Source organism: Callionymus lyra, chromosome 16 (assembly GCF_982586985.1).
Source record: "Callionymus lyra chromosome 16, fCalLyr1.hap1.1, whole genome shotgun sequence".
NCBI lineage: Eukaryota > Metazoa > Chordata > Actinopteri > Syngnathiformes > Callionymidae > Callionymus > Callionymus lyra.
The window spans coordinates 6,917,440-6,938,953 of NC_141833.1; the positions used below are offsets into that span (position 1 = coordinate 6,917,440).

At 39.9% G+C, this 21,514-nt stretch overlaps 1 protein-coding gene across 1 annotated transcript in view; it reads right to left on the reverse strand.

The window, feature by feature from the left end:
* Positions 1-21,514, reverse strand: part of LOC148063396 (uncharacterized) — a 72,625-nt gene that overhangs the window by 34,978 nt on the left and 16,133 nt on the right. The window contains exons 2-3 of the mRNA XM_087811759.1: positions 14,000-14,581; positions 2,589-2,728 (exon numbers count right to left, since the gene is read on the reverse strand). Coding sequence (XP_087667885.1) covers positions 2,589-2,728; positions 14,000-14,069 — 210 coding nt within the window. The 5' untranslated portion in view covers positions 14,070-14,581. The remainder of the gene's footprint in view (positions 1-2,588; positions 2,729-13,999; positions 14,582-21,514) is intronic.

Here is a 21,514-nt window from a genome sequence, read left to right on the forward strand (position 1 = left end):
AGTTGCTTGGCAGAAGTATGCGCCGTCTCAGTGCTTCCCTGTGTAAGACTATAACCCATCTGGACCCTGGATGAAGTAGCATTTTTCCATCTGTTTTATGAGCAATAAAATTGGGGGATAAAAAAAAGAGCCTCAGGAGATGTGATCCGACAGACAGCAGAACAAAAAAAAATTGTGTGTACTTTGAAATGATTTGAGCCTTTCCAACCATTTAAAAAAGAAGAAAAACATGTTTAACTGGACATTTCTATATTAGCTACAATAATGCAGGCATCGGTTAACAATAGCACTTTAAAAAGCTTTGATCAATATCTGCAGGAGAAAAATGGATTAACAGATTCTTGTAAATGCACAGCACAGGGCGGGATGAAGATAGAGGCGAGAAGGGAAGCAGGAAAAAAAAAAGGGGGTCGATATTGGTTGTCAATCAGCGATTGGCTTCTGCATTCGGTGGATTAGTACTGAAGGCAGCGAGCGGCGGCTCAATAGAGACCCCCGTCCCCTCTCTTATCCTCTGCCCAGATAATAGCTGGTCTCTATCGACTGGAAGCGGCAGCTGGATTGCGACTACTGGAGTCATGTGGAGGACATTACTGAAATGTCAGGCGGAGGCAGCGCACAAGTAGTTTAATTCAAGAGACTGTATAACGTGGAGTGGATATAGAGGGACTTAAAGACTTCTCTGGGGTCTCTGCCCACACGCTGAAGCTTCGCTGGAAGATGTTCGCCGTCATCCATTCTCTGAGAGAGAAGATTTTTGTCCCACGACCGCCTACGTCTTAAATAAAAATGTGAGTTTGAAAAATTTATGTTTTCACTTAATATCTTGACTTCATGCCTTAAACGTCATGTTTTTTAAAATCCTGAATAAATATACATGTAATTATAGACACTGGGAAATAGATTTCAAGTCAAATCTGTGCTCTTGGTTTCCCCCCACAGCAATAAAATCTGTATTTAATCAAAGTTTAATCAAATCAAATTCTCAGTTTATAGAATCTTGCTAATATTCATCTTTTTAAAGGGAGAAAAACAATTCTATATATTTGTTGTCTTTACAGAGACCACCATTTCTTTTTCAATTATTTCACTTTTAATTTCAAAACTAGTACATTGGTGCATCAAAGCATTTCAATTCTTGTTAGACATCCCTTTGGAGGAATTTTTGGATTATTTGAAGAATTTCTATTTGAAAGAAGAGGTTTTGTCACAAAATAAAGGTCATTTAAAATAGGATTTATGAAAAGTATTTGGTAAAATTGACTTTGATAGACTGCTGCCAATTGTTTTATTTAAATAAAAATAAATAAAAAAATCACAATATAAATAAATATATGTTATATTTAAAATATTATAATGCTACTGCATCAGACTTCTCCTTAATCTCACCGAAAATCACTCCATCATGAAGAAACATCATGGTCAACAGAGACTTATCCCCAGAATGTTTGTTGCAAAAAGATATTAATACCTAAATATGTATCAATTTGTTTTTGTTACAATCAAATCATTTTTAATTTTTTTTATTTATATCCTTTATGGTTTATATTACAAAAGTTAGATATTGATATGTGAAGACTATATTTTGAATTTACAATTAACTTCTAAGTATATATATATATGTTATATATACCCTGTTTGTTCATTTTTTGTGTTACAAACTTCTAGCCGCTAGATTGCATTAGTCCTTCGCAGCTAAAGGAACAATGAAATCCTAAGAGACCCCGACGATTACTGAGGACGAGAGGATACAGTCGACTCCAGTAGCTTAAATCTGATGTTTGGACATATTTAGGTTCCAACACAAATGACAGCAGTTACAGGGTCTGTAAATTCTGCAACACCAGAGTCAATACTACAAATATATCCTTGTTACTACAGTATCAAGATATATTCTGACCAATTCACACTATTATACACTGTGAGAGAAAAAAAGAAAATTGCTATTGTTTGGAAACTCCTGTTCCCTAAACATCTCTTACTTCCCACATAAAGAGTGACATTATTAGGGATGTGTCAGAATCCAGTGCCTTCTCTCTGAACTCGTTTCATCTGTCCCCCCATGTTCTGATTGATTCTCGCTCTTTGCCACTTGGAAGTGAACATTTTCTCATTTTGAGGCACGACTGGGCTCGGAGCGGAGCAAAGGAACGTTATCTGGGTCACAATATCACAGTTTGCATACGCGCCACAAGTGAAACATCACAGACTTTGTTGTAAAAATAGCTAGTCGGGGCTGACAAGAGAAGAAGCAAAAGAATATAATTTGGGGGGTTACTGGTTCTGCAGTAGCTCATTAAAAAGTTTTTTTTTTCTTCCTCTGGTGAATTTATTTGGGCGCAAAAATGCCTGCAAGGTCAATAAGCCGGATGAATAAATGCCTGTGAGCAAGGCTGGAGATGTGGAGGTACAGAAGAATTCACTCAGACAACGAGTCCTAAGGAACCGCAGCCTCGGACTCGTTTTGTTCCGTCTGGTCTTAAAGTGAGCTTCGGGTGAATCACCAGAGGAGACGGCTTCCCATGACTCACTTCTAATGCGAAAAAACCTGCTGCCGCTCCAGTGGAGGACCAAAGAGTGTCCGTTACCTTCAGCTTCATCATGGAGTCCTGGCACAGCTTGTCCCCTCGCGCCGACGTCACCTCGTCGATCCCGATCAGCTTGGCCTTGTATCGCATGCCATCGCCACGGAAGCGTTTGATGAGCCCGCCCTCGGTCCTGTCCTGACCTGCACCCGCAAAAAGGAACACAAGTCATGAGGAGAAAGACGAAGAAAACATAAAAAGGAAGTGATTTCTTGTGAAATAAAAATTCCATTATTGACGGGATCATGAATATTTGATTCAAGGGAACCAGCAGCAAACTGTGCAGCAATATTGAACTTCAACTCTCAGTGGTAATCATTTGTAGAGCGGCGATAAATGAGAATATATTCGACAAAAATTGTGACGTGACCTCGTTTGAGAAGTGAAACTTAAGCATAACCTTTAATAAAAAAGCAACTGTGTCAATTGATCACTTTTTTAACAGCATCACTAATTAACCAAAAGAATAATGAATGTTTCATTTAACCTCCATTATTTCTCAGATTGTTGTATATGTTCCGCTCATTTTCTTTAACATTTGTTTTTCAATATCCCTTTTAAGTCCATAACATCATTTCTACTCATATTTGTGGTTTAAAGATATCAACACGTGGTTCAAACACAACCAGATAATATACATTTATATCACAGCGTATTGTTGGCTGATGAATTTTTATTTATATTGATTAAAGTATGAAATAAATGTATTAAACTGAAATGTTAATCTAAAAAAGAGTCAACTCTATTTTCGAAATACTTACAGAAGTCACATTGTTTCCAACATATTTATAATTGTTTCCCATGATCATGATGATTTCTTTTAATTTTTTTACTTCCTTTGAAATGTCAGTCCTGCAAAACTTAAACAATAAACTGTTTGTGTGAAAATGTTAAAATATTCTTCAGGGCCAACTATTCTTGCTTTGGCCCCTGAGCTTTTTGACACATGTATATTTTTATTTGTACATGTTGGAAATATATATATAATAGAGATTTACAAACATTTTATTTTATTTTCTTTTGGAAATGTTTTCCAAATATATATACACATCTGTATAGTATATACATATTGTACAATATACCTACAAAAATTACGTATTTTGTTTCCCTTACAATAGTAATACTGTGTTTTTATAATGTTGTCTGGGGTTTAGTTTTAATCAGGCAGTTCGGGGACCACTAAAAAGGTCCTCTGCTGGAGGTCCAAGGGAGGATAGAGGTTCTTTTTTGTTTTCAATAAAGGATATAATGGAGCATTTTCAAAAATCAATCTTGGTGGGTTGATGGGCCTCTGGGTGAAAAGTCAATCCCTGTTGAAACCAGGCACCGAAATCTATCCACTGAACAATTGATTATCCAATTAGTCGAGTGATCGTCCACATAAATGTTGGGGTTATTTCCCCCCTCGGTGTCACTTAGATTACACAGTTTAAACAGGTTAATTTATATATTAGCTGAGAAGTCGTAAATCACTGTCAACGAACCATTAAGATCACCAAGTGCACACAAAATCTTTAGTTATACTAACATGACATAAGCCTGGAACTTAATTAGGAGTAAATGAGGGACTGAATTGATGGGGGGTGGGGGGTCTGAACTCGGGGGGTCCCATGGGTGCTGAAGCTGGTGGTTCAACGCTTCAATGGCAGCTATGGGGGTGTGGGGGGGGGGAATCATCTCGGTCCAGCGCTCCCTCGCTATCCACGCTGCCCTCCCTGGGTGATGGATGTCGGGCGGTGGCTGGGTGGTGGGGAGCATGTGTCTGGATGCCCCCCACCCCAACACCCCTTCGGCTATCCCTCCCCCAAACCCTCCCCCGGATAATTCCATCACGCTGTGCATCGGCCCAAAGAACCACCTTGACACTGATACCTTTCTCATTTGGTGTAGAATTGTTTTGAGAGCCGGGGGGCGCCGGTTTCTACGGCGTATATAAACCCACCCCCATATTACCCACGCAACCGCAAACTCCCACATTTACACAGAAGACACAAAACCTTTTTTTTTTGTTTTTTATTAAAAAATGAAGGTTACCAGCACCTTGGAGAATTTTTACAGTTTTCAGGCTCTTTACACGTTCAATTCTAGGTCAGCGGCGCGTTCCACGCATCAGTTTACGGCTCATTTAAGTGGCTGGCTAAGCTTTGTGCGGCACATGGTTTAATGGAGGTTGCCAGGCACAGTTCATAGACCGTACTCCCCCCTAAAAATGAGCTTATTCCACTCGGCAACACTTTTCCCAGCTTCATTCATTACATCACTAATCGAATCCTGTCCTGACTTATGAGACGTTGAAAAAAAAAAAGGAAATGCACATTTTTTTGAGGAGGCATTAACCGGATTGAACGGGAAAAAAAAAAAAGCATCAATGCTTGTCTTGTGTACGAACGCTCGCTCACTTATTCATGAGGAGGGGGGAAGGGTCTTCTGATGCTAAAGTCATTAAAGTCTCGCAGCATGTGGACGTCAAATCTTGTCTAATTCTGACTTGTTTCAAAGCCAAAGGATCTTGACTCTTGGGCACTGATACTGTGAAGCATGTACACGGAATATTTTTTAAGACTTAAAGGGATAGTTCGCCCCGAAATTTAAATTTTTTACGACTCGCCCTCATGTCGACTAAGGGTTGGGATTATTTTCAGAGTAATCCGTCTCTTTTTGGGTTCACAGGCAGAAATGTAAGTCTGCATGACGGGCGTGAACAGTGCTCAATTTTTACTTCCTCCTTGCCCCCAAAAAAATCATCCAAATACCTCCACACGGCTCATCTGTAACATCCATCTTCTATTGAAATTTTGGAACCAGTTTCTCATATATATTCAATAATTTTAGTCGACTAACCCTTTAAAGGTATCTTTCGTTAATCAAGGAGTAACACAACTTTTTACAGACATACATTATTCATTAAAATATTCCTGATAAAAGACAGACCTCTTGTTAGTCGCTCATATTCACCCACATTACAATATTTGTTACACAACATTATTGTCCCTTTGTCTAAATATTTCAAGGTCTTTTTTTTCAGTATTTGCAACATCAATTATAGCAGTATTTTGCATAGAAGAGTAGTCGAAGAAGAGTTGCTTGACGCTATCTGCTCTCACCAAAGTGAACCCGGCAAAACCTTCAACAGATTTGTGGATCCTGATGGTCAGTCGAAAAAAATGTTAACATGCAATCTTCAATCCCGGATCTACTGAGCAACATTTTAAGAAAATAAAACTACAATGTTTTTAAATGTTGCTAACAGACAGACAAAGGGCAACAGTTACATCAACATCCTTGAACATATACTGTATATCAATGCTTAGGCAAAAAGTTCTATCAATAGTTCATAAGATATTAAAGCTTATCTGAAGGTTTATTCAATTCTATCCCTTCCCTTGAAAAAAAAAGACCCATACTTCGTATGTGACGATTAACAGGTGGAAATACAGGTGAGTATTTGCAGGAACCACATGATACGAATCACTTTAACTGGGTCACGATACAATGTAAAGTATCTGTGTTTTCACTGGTGTCTTGCAAGATAAGACTATACGTTAGAGTTGTTCATGTGATATATTTCTCCTTTGCAAGACAGAACTTTCAAATGCATAACTTTCTTATACTGTTGGTGGTTAGTATTTATTGATGAACCCATATTAGGATGTTTTGGAATATCACTGATAGCAATAGCACAGGTGGAATTCACGTAAACGTTGCTTGTACAAAACAGATTCAGGTTTCAAATATTTTTTTTACGTTTTATTTATATGTTCTGAAAATTTCATTGCAATCTGAGGAATTATGTTAAAAAAGGGAAACAGGGACTATGATATACTGTAACCTCTTGAAAGGTGAAAATAACATACCGAAAGCTGTCGTAGTTTTCGGCAGCGGAAGTAATTTTCTATGTCCAGATAGCGTCATAAATTCACTCAATCCTACTTTTCATGTCCCAGAACTGACATTTGTGTAGGTCCAGCTTTGATTGAAACATAATACCTAGAAATTATAACTAGAAAATGAATGAGGTTAAAAGCTCTGACTCTTAAGTAATTCCTAATCACCTGTCCAGGTGTCTTAAGTTGGTGACTCTGGACCTTAAAAAATATAAAACTTGTCGTCTATTGTGTCAGGTAAATCAAGTGGGATTTTCTTCGAGATTAAAACGATGGATATACTTTACGTTTATCACTGGTTTCCTGGCTGAATGATCCTTTATATCGATATAAAGACATTAGTACCTCAACTGATTTAATCGAAGTCAATGTTATTTCAGTGGAATTCATGGTAAACAAGTCGTTTGTCCTCGGAAGGTTTTATTTTCCACAGCAAAATAACCACTTTTCAATCGAGTCCATGGTAAGTCTTGATTCTAGCAATGACAATATCCTTCAATCAGTTTCCTTTAAATAGTTTTGGTACTGTGATGTTGCATCCTAACGACTAAAAACTTAAACAGATTTAAACCACAGACATTGGTGAGTGATATTGGTGGATTAAAAAAATACCTTATTGCAACCATGAATGATGATTCAACTCTGAAGAGTACACTGTGGAATTGTGTGGCGATAAATTCTCAGAAGCGACTCCAGCCTCGTCCCTGGATCTGAGTCTAATCCCAGTGTATCAAGTATTCCCCTCAGATATCACCGACTCACGAAACCCCTTTTTTTTTTAAACGCAACATAAAACCAGGCTCCTCCAGCTCAAAAACACGACTGGTGTAATTCGGCAGCGCTCCCTCCGAAAAGCTTTAACCAGACGTTCTCCGCCATTGGAGTCTTAACACTTTAACACTTCAGCACAGATTTTGAGGTTCACACATCATAGAGATAGACAACGTAGAGGGCCTTTGCATGCCCGACGAGAATCCTGACACGGCGGCATCGGCTCGGGTGCCGCGTGCTCTGGGTTCAGATCAAGAAAGCCGCTGCCGTATTTGAAGACTAAAAAGGCTGCGAGGCAGGACGTTTCATGTAGCTACACGCCAAGAGAGGGGAAGGGAAGGTGTGGGTTGTAAAGAGGAGTGACACAATCTCCTCTGGCTGTCCGGGATTTACAATTACACAGGGTCGAACGGTCCGTCTCTTGAGTCCAGAGCTCCCGAAATGGGTCTGACAGGAACTGGCCTGCAGTATTGTCGGGCTGTTAGTCTGCATCTGGGCGCATCCAAACATAGCAACACATGGCTGCCATTTTTTTCGGGAATCCTGGGAGACTTTTGTCTAGAAAGGTCTGGGGGTAAACAAAGCCCTTTCACCTTTACAACGAACCTGATGATTTCCCTGACGGAGACTGTAAAAATCCCCCGCTATGGAGACGAACAATTACCACGATACCGTGTTTCATGCCGAGGCGCTCACAGCTTTAGATTTTTTTCCCGAGCAACCTAGAATGGGGACAGTGAAGGGACAGATGGCAACAGATGGAGAGTCAGAAGTGCCCCTCCAGATATACTCACTTGGCAGCCATGGACTTTTTGTTGGGGATCTTGTCATCATATGAGCTTAACCTATTACCTTTTTGGAGTGTGTGTCCTCTCATCTCGCCGTGACTGTCTGCCAGCAGCTCACCCACACACACACACACACACTCACACACACACACACACACACACAGACACACACACACACACACACACAGCACACAGCCATCGATCAGTGTGTTTGCAACACGCCGGTTAATGAAGTCTTTCTTTACCAAACACATTAAATCATCATTTATCATGTGAGGCTATGACAACTTTACTGTCATAGATCATTTAGATTTAACACACATTTCAAATAATCACTTGATCAACTGATCATCTTTCATATTTAATTCAAATTAAATAATCATTGCCTCTCTTTAGAATCCATGTGCGTGAGAAAGACATAACCATTTTCTAAGGGCTCTGCGATGGTAGTGACTCAGGTATAGCTATATTTATATATATAAAGCATTTTAACATCACAATACATTCAGAGATTTGAACGTAATATAAGACACATGACCTGCCAAAAATATCTGGCAACGTAAATACATCTTTCTTAATGTAATTTTTTTTAATGTTAGAGCAGATAAGAGTAATAATTACCACTTCAATCCATACTTGAAACTATAAAAAATGTATCTCCGTGAAGGACTTCATAAACACACTGAATCTAATCAAAAACATCAACTATTTAAGATATAAATTGGTCAATCTCAAAAGAATTCAAAAATGTATTTCCTCACTATAAGCACCACTTTAACCACTGCACTACCAGCAACAATTGTACAATTTAAAACGCAAATGTAAGATGTTTACTGTAAACCAGGACTCACCAACACAGGCCACAGACATCCAAGAAGTGACCTACCATTGGCCTGTTCAAAAAACATTTTATATATAATACAAATCTTGTTTCGTGTTTCCTTTATACTTCCCTATTGGTAATTGTCGAAAAATCAATAATGTAATTGAACAATTAATATAACTGTTCATGCCTAATGATGTAAATCAAGTTAATTCAGAAGTGTTTACAAAACTAATGGTGCCCTTGAAGTAACTCTCGGTTGCAAAAAAACGAATGTTTATGTCAAAATTAGATTGAAATACACAATAAAAACAGCATTTTCTCACTAGAATCATGTAATAGTAGACCTATTTATTGACTTATTTTTAGAAAAATGTTAATGTTAAATTAAAAAATACCGTAGGCTGCATGTGAGCAACAGCAGTGAGAAGCCATAAAAGTAAAACAATTATATTTTTTTAAACCTTCCTAGATTCAAATCAAAACTTACATTGTGTTTGCCAATCATAAAGGAATTCCAAAAAAATCCAACTACTACACTATAAGTAACAATCGTACAATTTGAAACGTAAGTGTAAGAGGTTTGCAAAACATAAATTGTAAAGTTAAGTTTATATAAATCCCACATTAACTGTAAACTAATGTTAATGACAAAATATCCTGAAAATAAAAATAAAATAAAAAGAATGTCAAATTTGGCAAACTTCCATATTATCATTTCAGTAATCTGCATATGCAAGTATCCACAAAAAACGAGGGTCGGCCAGAAAGACCATGCTGTACGTTTTAAGCTTCAGAGATGTCTGCGGAAGACAAATCTGTCCACGCCATCTGTCTCCGGCTCCTGTGCGCAGAGTGACTCTCGTAAGCCGCCGCGAAACACACTGACACACATTTGCAAACAGCAGCACGTGTTCCCCGGGACGCCGTTGGGTTCACATCCCGCCGTCGCTGAGAGGATTTGGTTTGAACAGTCGGAGAGTTAATGGAGGGCGACACGGCCGCCGTGGACGGAACGCCGACTGTGATAACGTGAGATCGAGGTGTTAATTAGTAACGATTATATCCGTGTTTGTTGTCAATATGCGTCATGAAACATTGACCGAACGGTAGAAAAAAGTGTTGGTTGAGGTCATTTTTTAATGTCTTTGAACTCTCAGGTCCTCAAAGTTATTTTTCTGTCCTGATACTTTTTAAATACCTGTTTACAAGCCAAAATTATTCATCTTATTATAATTCTATCTCATTTATACATCATTCCAGGCCTTTTCCAAAGCCCTTTGTTTAAGGTGTTTAGGAGTTTCATGGTCTTCATGATGGTTGGAATCGTCTTCTGTCACTTATGTTCAGTTCAAGAACACTAAGGAGAGACGAAATTAAAAATTTAGACCAAATGAAGAAGGTGGCATCACTAATTTAAAGGCAGCTTGGTGATAGTTTTTGGTTGAGCCAATCAGAGCCCAGTATACTAAAAAGTATGATCTGACACAACACAACAGCCGGAGACAGATAAAGAGGTCGTTTTCTAGATCAAAACAAGAAAGAAAGATGATTTGGATTCTTTTCTAATATAAGAAAAGAAAAACACAATATACTGAATCCCTGAAATGTGTACGGTGGTATGGCCGAAAATACGTCGGGAATCTAGAATGTAAAATATAGTATTTAATCACTGGAATGTCGAAATAAAACTTAAAATGCTTGTTCTCCCAAAAATTCAAACTTGGCTCATTTTGTACTCGCCATCCTGTCGACCAAGTGTTGGGATTATTTTCAGATTAATCGGTTCCTTTTCAGAGTTAAACACAAAAATGTATGTTTATTTTGTTGTATTGACTGAGACATCCAAATACTACCATAGTGCTCGTCTTTAACGTCCAACTTGTATTGAAGCCTTAGAAATTTAAATGAGTCTTTATTTTTATATCTTGTTTGTGGTAGATGTTTAAAGAATAACAAGCAATATTAACAGGAAGTACTACGAATAAACTACTCAAACTAAACTTATCTACTGTCTACTCTGTAGACAAGCACTATGGAGATTTATGGAGGTTTTTAAGTGTCTTTTTGGAGGAAGTTCGTCCACTAGACGCCAGTCACTACATTAAAATTGACTGACATTTTTGCCTTTGTCTCGGAGAAACGGATGTCTCTGAAAATAGTCCTAACAATTAGTCGACATGAGGGCGAGTAGAAAATGAATGAAGTTTGGATTTTTTTGGTGAACTATCACTTTAAATATTTGTATCGTCATTGGTGCCTCACTCCCCAGGAACAAACACACATTGACTAGATAGTTTTGGAAATTTACTCTTATAATGTTTTAACTATTTATTGTTAAGAGATGGCCAAGGGTCAAGTAAATATTATAAATAATGTTTCATTTTAGGCTAATGCTCATATTAAATTAGGTCGGATATGTATTCAATCAAATTTCAAGTAAATTAAACATTATTTTCGACATCGACTTTACTTTTGCGTAGATGTGCAAATATTAACACAGTTTTTACTTCTGCTTCTGGAATACGATCGCGACCTTATTCAGCCCATAAGGAAGTGTTGAAGTTGATTTGACCTTGTTCAGACTTGTTTAAAAAACACACACAAGTCGACCAAACCATTAATTCAGCCTCGCCGCCTTGAAAAAACCCATCTCCAGCTTTATGTGTGTGATTACCTGGATCCTTGCTCACGTCCTTCACCTGACAACTACCCTCGGAGACGTCTGACGGCATCCATTTACGTCGACCCATTTCCATTTATATGGCCCTAAAATAGCATCTTTGCTGATTGTGGCGGGCGGTCCCTGAAGCCCGAGTGATTAACATGCTGGAGTCGGAACATGCCGGTCGCCCCCCTTTTGATGAGCGGCGTGGCCACACGTGTAATACCCACCCCCCCCCCTGATTTCCACAGACCCCCCCACTTCCACTTAGCTTAAATCGATGGGCGCTGCTCCAGCGTCGCCATTTATCCGAGCGTGCCGACGGACGCGCCGAGACGGCCGCAGAGGACCCCGAGCAGACGGCCTCGTTACAAGAACCCAGATTTACTGGACGAGCTGGAGTGGCTTTTTTTTTTTTTTTTTTTACGTGGAAGGCGAAATTTGTAAAAGAGATCTTGAAGAGTGCCACAGCAAATGAGAAAGCCTCCTCTTCTCCCCACAGTCCACTTGAATCAGATTTCTTTTTCCAGCACTCTCTCAGCCAGTTCAATCCCATTTCAATCTCCTAGCGAAACACTTCGTGGAAATGCCTCGTGCGATTACATCACTTATGTTGTATATCAAAGCGACAGGGTGTGAATTACCCTGTCCATGACACCTAAATCATGCCACTACCAAAAACCCCGGGGCTGCAGAGAATAGCTGTTACTACAACAGGAGATGAGATGGGAAGCCTCTGGGCGAGCGTGTCGAGGTGCTTCTTCACTCGGTGCCTTCAATGATTCCCCAAACATTGGCTCCTCGAGTAAGAAGCAGAAACTCGCTTGTGTCTCATTTCATTCTGGAGTCTACGATCTGGATGAAGCTTCCTATGAATTTCTTTATGTCATCGCAGTGTATTTTTTAGTGGGTCCCTATTCTATGGAACTTAATATTTCCCAACGTAAATAAATCATTCCTTTTTTTCTTTGAACCAGGGACCAGTACTGGTTCATGAGGCATTTAATACCGGGCCACAGAGAAAGTAAAATTGATTTATATAATTTCTGATCTTTTGAATATTATCGTCTTATAGGCGTTTTACTTTGAAAAACTATGGTATTTTCTCTAAAGTAACATTAGCCTGTGACACGTCAAGTTCACTCAAAAAATAAACCTATAAACTAGTGGAAAAATGTTTTATATAAAGGTCAGTGAATACAAATCTATTATTAAACCGGCCCACTGTGCAAAAAAAGGTAGGGGACCCCTGTTTTGCCATAAAAGGTAAAATTCTGTTTACCATAACCACACCGACTCTGCTGTGATTGGTCAAGCATCGAGGTATGTTACAAAGCGTCATCAATACAGGAAGTCTCCACCTCCAAGGGACTCGTTGTATAAACAAATAGGGGGGTGATTACAGCTGAATGGAGGAGGAGTGAAGCCATTATTACGTCATAATGGGCTGTGATTATGTAGCCTCTCGTTCACAGAGAACTTCATACATTTAAAAAATGATTTTCTATTTATAATATGATAAAAAATAATAATAATAATGTATATGCTACAAGCTTAAAAACCCTGGCTAACTATCATCATATCAAGTTGTGTGGGAAACCTTCCGTAGAATAGTGTCCTCCCAAAACCTAGATGATATAAATACTACGGGGTGGGCTTACTGAAGGTCTTCGGAAACTTGCTTTAGAAATAACTTGTGTCAGGTAGCTTTGTTCAGTAGCATCTGCCATTAGACACAGTGGCGTCAAACTTAATTCCTTCAGTCGTCCCCTAGTGGTCGGTGGCTGAGGTCACCAGGTGCTGAAACCAATTTCATCTGACATTTAGACAGAACCAGCGTCAGTGTATTTCAAGAAACAAGGAGAAAGACCCACAGATGATCTAGAGCAGGGCTTTATATTAGTTGGGCCATCAATTAAAATTCTTTTATTTTAACTGACCCAAAGTTGTTGCTTTTTGTGTATTAGACATAAAAAGCTTTCCAGTGAAATAAAACAATTCAATTTATTCAACCCAAAATTGCCCTTTTTGTCAGTAATTCTTTAAATATAATTATTAAAATAAAATATTTCAAAAAGGGAATTTCGGCAACAACCATGAATTACCCAATTAATTGTCATTATTTGATAAAAATAATAAACAATAAAAAAGGAAAAGCAAAAATAGAAACACACATTAAAACTTGGGGGTTAAAAATAAAATAAAGTAAGTTGAAGAGATGGAATGAAGAAATTGAAAAGTAGGATTTGATGTACTATTATCCTTGTCTTTAAATAAAGTATAGAGAGTTCAACAAATGCATACAATAAGATCTTTTTTAATTAGTTAAAAGTTAGTTAATTTAAACAGCAGAAATAGTTAAAATCCAATAATTTTGACACTGAAGGACTAAGGACCGGCTGAATACAGGCAAAAGGAAAAGGCAAAGTGACTTTCTATCGAAGTAATAACTTCACTGAAAAACAGTTTTTAAGGCACTTTACCTTTGATCCTCCTGGACTCCCGGCGCTGGCTGGTTTTGACACCCGGTTGGATCTCGGCCTCCGCTGACATCCTCCACTAATGAGTCCCTCGTCCCGCTCACAGCAGATCCACCATTGGTCAGCGGCACACTAGCTATTCCGTCCCCCCAAAAAAAATCCAAGTGTCCAAATCCCGCCCACTGCTCTTTCTCACAGTCCCTCTGAAAGCCCTTTCAAATGCATGATGAGAAGTCTCGGCTCTCCTTCTGCGATTAAAGATCCAGCATTTATAATTCAGTCATCACTGGAACCATTGTTTTTGAAGTAGTGCTCAATAAGACACGGGCTGGGAGATCCTCACGAGAGCAGATCTGACATCTTCTCAAGTGTACTTGTGTATCACTCCGTGAAGGTCAAGCATGGCGTTGGTACTCTGTTGCTCTTTGCTGAAGGTCCACCTATGGCTCAGGACTAATCCCCCTCAGGGGAGGCAGGGACATCGATTGAATCAAATATTGTTCTTCACAGTGCGTCGGGAGTAGATGTTGTGCTTTGGTGGAGTACTTCAGATGCTGCCCAACAGCCCATCACGGATGCTCAACCCTGCGAAAAAAGAAGAAGACGGGGGTTATTGATCAGAAAAAAATGGCACATCTGCGGTTCGCTCACATGTCGTCTTGATACAAACTCTTGTTTTCCCTGCTATATTTATCGTTTCACAAGCTTTTTCAAATTGGAATATCTGGTTTTATGTGGACATTACATCGTCACCCGTATGTTACACAATGACTCCAGGGTACCCACCGACCCTCACTTCCCTCTGATAAATCGTACCTCGGCTAATGACCTCATGTTTTTTGCTGTTTTCCTTCCTCCGCACACAAGATCAGCTAATTGTGTTTATTCTCGACATCGTCTTCCGTCTTGCACTTGTAGCACACATTCATCCTGGATTACTTTAGACCCCTCTTTTTTTTTCTGGGTCATTTGTCACTACTCATCGATTCTCTAATTATTCCTGCACCCCGGATTAATCTGCCTTGTGGCGACCTTTACAAAAATAAGGTGGGGGGGTGAAGGGGTTTTGTATGGTAGAATCCCTGCTGTGAACAAAAAACAAAGCATTTGGCCCTAGACTTGAATCAACCTGGAACTAGAACCTCACGCAATAACAACAGTTTCTTCCCCTTGGTTGAACACAAACTTTTATGAGTAGGTAAGTAGGTAAGTAATATTTGTAGAGCGCTTTTCTAGACCAGGGTCACAAAGCGCTTAAACAATCAAAACAATACCCGATAAAATAGATGCTTAAAAGGTCAAGACAACACCGAGACAAACACAGTCTCAGAGAATCAAGAAAAAACCTGCACGAATAAAAGTGTCTCAAGATGTTTCTTGAAGGAGTCAGTAGATCCATCAAGCTCAGAGAAAGAGGAAGATCGTTCCAAAGCTTAGGAACAACAGCCTGGAACACACTTTTATTTCTTAATCTGCACTGTTTTAACAGTTTAAGTGTAACTTTCGCTCCCAAGTTCCCAAGTGGAGGAATCCTGCACGGTTAATAGACATGAAAATAATTCTGATTCCAGAAAATGAATGGCAGGGTTGTGAGTGATATTTTGCCCTGGGCAACAAATTTGAAGATGCAGGAAATGGATTTACCGGTGGAATCGACTACTTGGGGCTAAAGCCCCCCTCTAGCATAAAACGTGGCGCCAAGGTCTTGCAGTGGTACTAGCGGTGAATTTTGCAGGGAGTAGTTAAACCAAATACGACGGCTGGTTGCCTGGAGTTACTGCCGAGACGCCCGCTCTTTGGCAACGAAAATAAAAAACTAGTTAATTCACTGTTTTATTGAAACATATTCTCATGCCAACCACAGATTTGCTTGCCCAGATTTTTAACCCCGGTCTACCTTTTGTAACAAACTCAATGAAGAAGTCAAAAAAGAAACATCTTTTCTGGTAGAATGTTAGCACTCAACCAACAACATCGCTCCAGACGTGTGTGTTGCCAAATACAAATCCTTGATTGACCTTAAAGAAAAATGAGGCTGTATAATCCTACTAAAAAAACAAACGCACTGACAAAACAGATTTTTTTTTTTTGACCAATGAAAACCGTCGGGGTGAGTAATCCTCTCCAGTTGTTTTCCAGTAAAATACCTCATTGCAGACAAAGGTAAATCAAACTCCTGCTTTCATGAACTTTTCTTCTCGGGTCATTACACCTTCATCACCACGACCTGCCTTCGGGTGCCGACCACCTTGCAAACACGGAAGGTCACCTGGATGGTGATATGTGGACGGCAATACATCTGCGTCCGACCGGTTGAGCGTAAGGGACGGTGAAGGCGTTTTCCTCGCCGCAAAGCATCACATCAGGGTCGTAATTTTCATTATGCTCCGATCGGAGATGCGCCTCATCGTGCTCGAACCGAAGAGCGATTCAAAATGAGATACAGCTGCTTTACCGATACACTATCTAGGTCACCCAGACTCTTGCATGTGCTCTGTGTCGGAGCAGATCCCACTGTCTCTTATGATTTGGGTCACAGTTAGCAAACATCACTCTTTACTCCGGCAACTCTCCGACGCTGGGGGATGACAGGCAACCACCTATGCTTGTGGATCGCTCCAGTTTCCTCCCGTTTTGTTGGAGATCAAACGCTTGTTTGTTTCTTCAACGGCTGCTCGACTTGTTAATGCATTCATCGGAGAGTTTATGGATATTTGTCACGACCGTTATCAGCTCAGTCGACAAAAAAAAACAAAAAAAAAAACGGCACGCTGCGAGGAAAACGTGGAATCTCTCCTTACGTCAGCGCATCCATCATGCAAGATATTGATTTTTTTTTCGTCGGTACTGTGTGGCGTAGCGTGTGGCAAACTGAGTGGGTTGCCGTAGAATGTATCTGAGATTAGGCTGAGATTTGCAAGGTGCTGAAGTCAAGGTTACCCTCAGGAGGTGGTCCATTACAGACTGCAAGGAAAAAAAAAAGGCGAGAGGACTGAAGCCTTAAAGACAAAAAAAATGAAATAAAAATTCTGGTTCATGCATAGAAACAGTAAAAAGGGTGAGCCCAAAAGGTGAGGATGTATTTTCCTGGGTACTACTTCAAGCTAGGATGGCGTTAGCCGTGTCTTGGTACCGCAGGATTAACTAAAAGAAACAGTGCTACAGTAGAAGTAGACGCACAAAGTCAGAAGGCTAATGACTTTTGGCATTTGCCCATCAGGGGCCACCACTTTAACCTCCCTTAATCCTCCCTAGTCATGAAGGTTTTTAACGGCCGTTTAAATACTGACATACTTGGCAAAGCAAAGACGTCACATCCAAAAAATATGGGTAGGGACGGAAAATTGTGGTCGTATTGAGGGATGAAAGTTAACGGGACGAAAAACATCTTTTGATGAATATACATTTTAAAAGATCAGCAGAAGATTCCCCATTTGGGTTTGAGCATATTTTAAAAGAATAAGACATCTCTCTAATTTCCAAAAGGGAGATACAAATGATTCTCATTCAGAGGTATAGGAGGGAATCCAAGCAAACGCATTGTAACTAATAATAAAGTAAACCAAATTATTTAAATATCCTCAACACTGCCTCTGGAGGCAAAGTTTCTCGACATACGACCCTGTCCGACACTAAATTGTTAGACTAAAAATACATAATCCAAAGAAATTTCCCATTGATTTTTTTTTAATATAATTTAGGCGAATGATCCATTTGTTAGCCTTCTTAATATTGTTCTGAATCCAAAGTCAGGGGTGTTTATTACTGATATTTCCCAGAACATCGTCTTTTTACTTCCAAGCTAAACAAGAAACATTTGCAACTGTTAATTTAAACCCTCTTGGCTTTTTATTGCTTACTAAACAAACCAAAAGTGAGAATCAATGAGATGAAGGGAAAATAAAAGCTTTCCAAAAAGACCTGCCAGGAAAGAGAAGATAAGAATCTTCTTGTTGGACGTAGATTGGGAGTGAAACTGAAATTGTTTACTAAATCTTCCAGGACTAATTATATCGGAAGGAAATCAAAAACTTTGGTCGTCACAGCGAGTGAAATGACTGCCGTGAGTCTCCTGGCAACAAAATAGTCAATCGCTTGTAAAAACCAGATCAATTGTTGAGATTATTTTAAGCTCCGCCATCCTGTAAGTACCGTTTCCACCTGGGACCCGGTGCTTAATAGACTGCACAATCAACCTCACATCGTGAGACAAGCCTCTGTGAGCACCAGCCGCCGATGAGCAACACGGCTTGAACAGTCATCTATCACCAGACATGGACGATTACACCGCCGTTCATGTGAGCCTCCGCCCAAGCTTCTCGCCCTGTTTGTAAGGGGTGTAAAGTGGGAAGTCCCTGCGCCCTGGACCATGTATGTATCCTCTTGGCAATGGCTTGGCAAAGGCCCCGGGGCTGGTGGACCATGTGTTCCATAGACCCCGCTTTGGCACCTAGCACTGGTCATCTTTGTAACACAAAGGACACGTCTGTCACAACCTGGCCAAGCATGTCTCCCTTGAATAGCCCCGCTGTGTCTCCGTGTGTCACCTCCAACAACAAAGACCCACAAAACAAGTGCTGCACTTTATCTTTTCATCTCTGCTGATGCTAGATTTCCAATCAGGAGCGGATTCCAGCTTTTTATCGTGTGTTTCTAATCAACAATAACATCTTGTCTCCTGTGGCTTACAGGTGGCTGATAGCCCCTTGGATCCCACAAAAGGTTAATTTCTCCTTGTTTGACTAATTTGATTTCAGAGCAAACTGGCACATGGGTCTTTGTTGGACACTGTCAGTCTAACACGCCACAGGACCGTGTGATTCAGTGGGTTAATTGTTTTTTCCACGGGTCAAGGCGGGAAGAGAAGAGAACACAAGTGGGGTTCTGGGAACAATTTTGAATATTGAATATAAATTAGCTAATTTTACATTGAAAGATCTTAATTATTTTAGAAAGTTTTTGATTTTCTGAGACTTTCTGTACTTGGTGTTATCTTGACCTTTTAAGTATATATTTTATCGGGTATTGTTTTGATTGTTTACGTGCTTTGTGACCCTGGTCTGGAGGAGTGCTCTACAAATATAAATGACTTACTTACTTTATGTGCAAATGTCTAATATACCATTATGCATGAAGTCCACCACAACCTTTTGTACTTATAATAGCTCTTAATTTCATTTTCTTGTTGAACAAGTTGAACATTTTAGTCCGGTTCTTTGTTTTTGATACTTGTAGTTACGCATATTCACATTTCTGTAGAAGAACTATATTTTAAAAGGTTATACCAAATGTATAATTGCGCAACCTATAAACAATCATCTCAAAAATGTCCGTTGGCTAGCAGGAACTAACATGAAATAAATGTTGCCTTTATTCTTACCACATTGAGGGAAATCTGGTAAGACAGTAATTGAGGTATTGACTATACCAACGCAAACATTGTACGGATGTGTTAGTCTCTTTTGAAGCGCTGAGGCAATATGGGGATCGGCTACATGCTAATGCTAATAAGCTAACGGCTCCTTAAATATGAGGGAAAAGTTATTTCCAAAGCAATAAAATTTAGCAATCTTTATGTTTTAAAGTTTCATAATCAATTTTGGACTATGTTTTTTTCAATTAACATCCAATCTTTATTAAGTTGTATTAATTAAATCTAGTATTGAATGCACCTGAGCAGAGGATGGTGATGCCAGCAGTTCCAGCCATATGTTCCATCTTTTTTCTAAATGCTAGTTTCATTTTAACTGCTAGTTATACATTCTTTTAACTGATTTATGTCTTGTGACATGACATGTTAAGTGGTGTCATCTGATTCATCATTCAGATGATGTAGAAAAGGTCGACCTTCGTGGATGTGTTTAACTTTACAATGTGAAAATCAAGGTCGATTTTCAAATCGTTACCAAGCAGAAACGGATGATCTTGTTTGAAATATATCCATGAAACTTATGTCCTCGCCTTCTTTCTTTATTTCTCCGCCTGGTCTTCCAAAGAGACCCTAATAGCCTTTGGAGCTCAGCCTCTTCCCTTATGGCCCATTAGTTAGCCTCATCCTGACAAGACTGAGGGGCCGCCGACGCCCGGGAACAGTCGAGTGAGTGAACAAAATGAGAAGAAGGCACGCATACGAGTATTCCATTTGGACATTTTCTCTTTTTGCCATTTGAGGGGTAATCAATGTTTCAGGTTCAGCAACTACGGCTGGAAAACTAAATGAGTGTCTTTACATAGTGCAGAGTTTTCGTCTGAAGAGGCCCTCGGAGCTCAGGCTCCGCCGGATCAGGCTCCGCCAGTGTGGCGGGGATCTGCCCTCTGAAGTGTTCCCTGCATTATCGCTTCAGTCTGTGTGGGGGATAACTAGGCCCAATTTGGAGGGAAGAGCGAAGGGTAAGTGCGTGAGAGTAAATGTGTGCCCCGAGACACTTAGCCCTGTTTGCGAAAAAAAAAAAAGGGAATTTGGAAAATGTTCACAGGCGTATTCGCCCCAACACGGGGAGCCCCAAATAACTGACCGCCTTTTATCCGTGTGAGGAACCTTTGCACTCTTTATCACAGCCTGACCTTGTTGACTCCGGAGGAAAAAAAAAAGACTAATGTTTGATAACACCGGCAAAGAGTCCCAGACTAGAGGTTCTTGTGGTATACCGAGCAGTCTATCTCTCCGCCACTGCTGGGTCTTCTTCAGAACACCAGGGAGATGTTGCAATAGTTACCTTAAAAATAGCAACTCAACTGATTCATAGCGGGGAAGAGCAAGTCTTCAGAGTATCGCTGAGGACCTCGAAGGACAACCCGCCCCCAGGTGCCCTCCTATAGAAATATAAGTAAATAAGTATATAATCAAGGAAAATGCACAAATAAAAATGTCTTAAGATGTTTCTTAAAGGAGTCAGTAGATCCATCAAGCGCAAAGAGAGAGGAAGATCGTTCCAAAGGTTAGGAGCAACAGCCTGGAAGGATTTCTCTGTGTTCAGGAACCATCAGTAGATTCTGATCCACAGACCTCAGGGCCCGAGCTGGGGTGTAAGGCTGGATCAGATCAGTGATGTAAGGAGGAGTCTGACCATGAATAGATCTGAAAGTAAGAACCAGAATTTTAAAGTTGATCCTGAAAGAAACTGGAAGCCAGTGAAGAGGTTTAAGGATCGGAGAAATGTGAGTTCTTCTACTAGAGTGGCTCAGAACTATTAAAGGTAATTTATTTGAACTGAGATACTTCCTACTATAGAATACCATCAATAAAGGCAGATGGTATGTTTTGGTACGAAGGCATACCGTCTTCAGTAAACAGTAACCTAGGATTTTTCACAGTGGCCACCTAAGGACCCGATAAATACAGGCCGACAACAACATGTGGCCCCGAGTCTCCTTCAGGACGTGAAGGATTCCAGGAGACCTTTTTTTTTTGATAAAAATCACGCTTTTCTTTAGACTTCTACCTCTGCTTTGCTCTGTGGATTCTCTCCCACACTGCTCACTCTCTCTCTCTCGTCTCACTCCCACCCGAACTCTCTT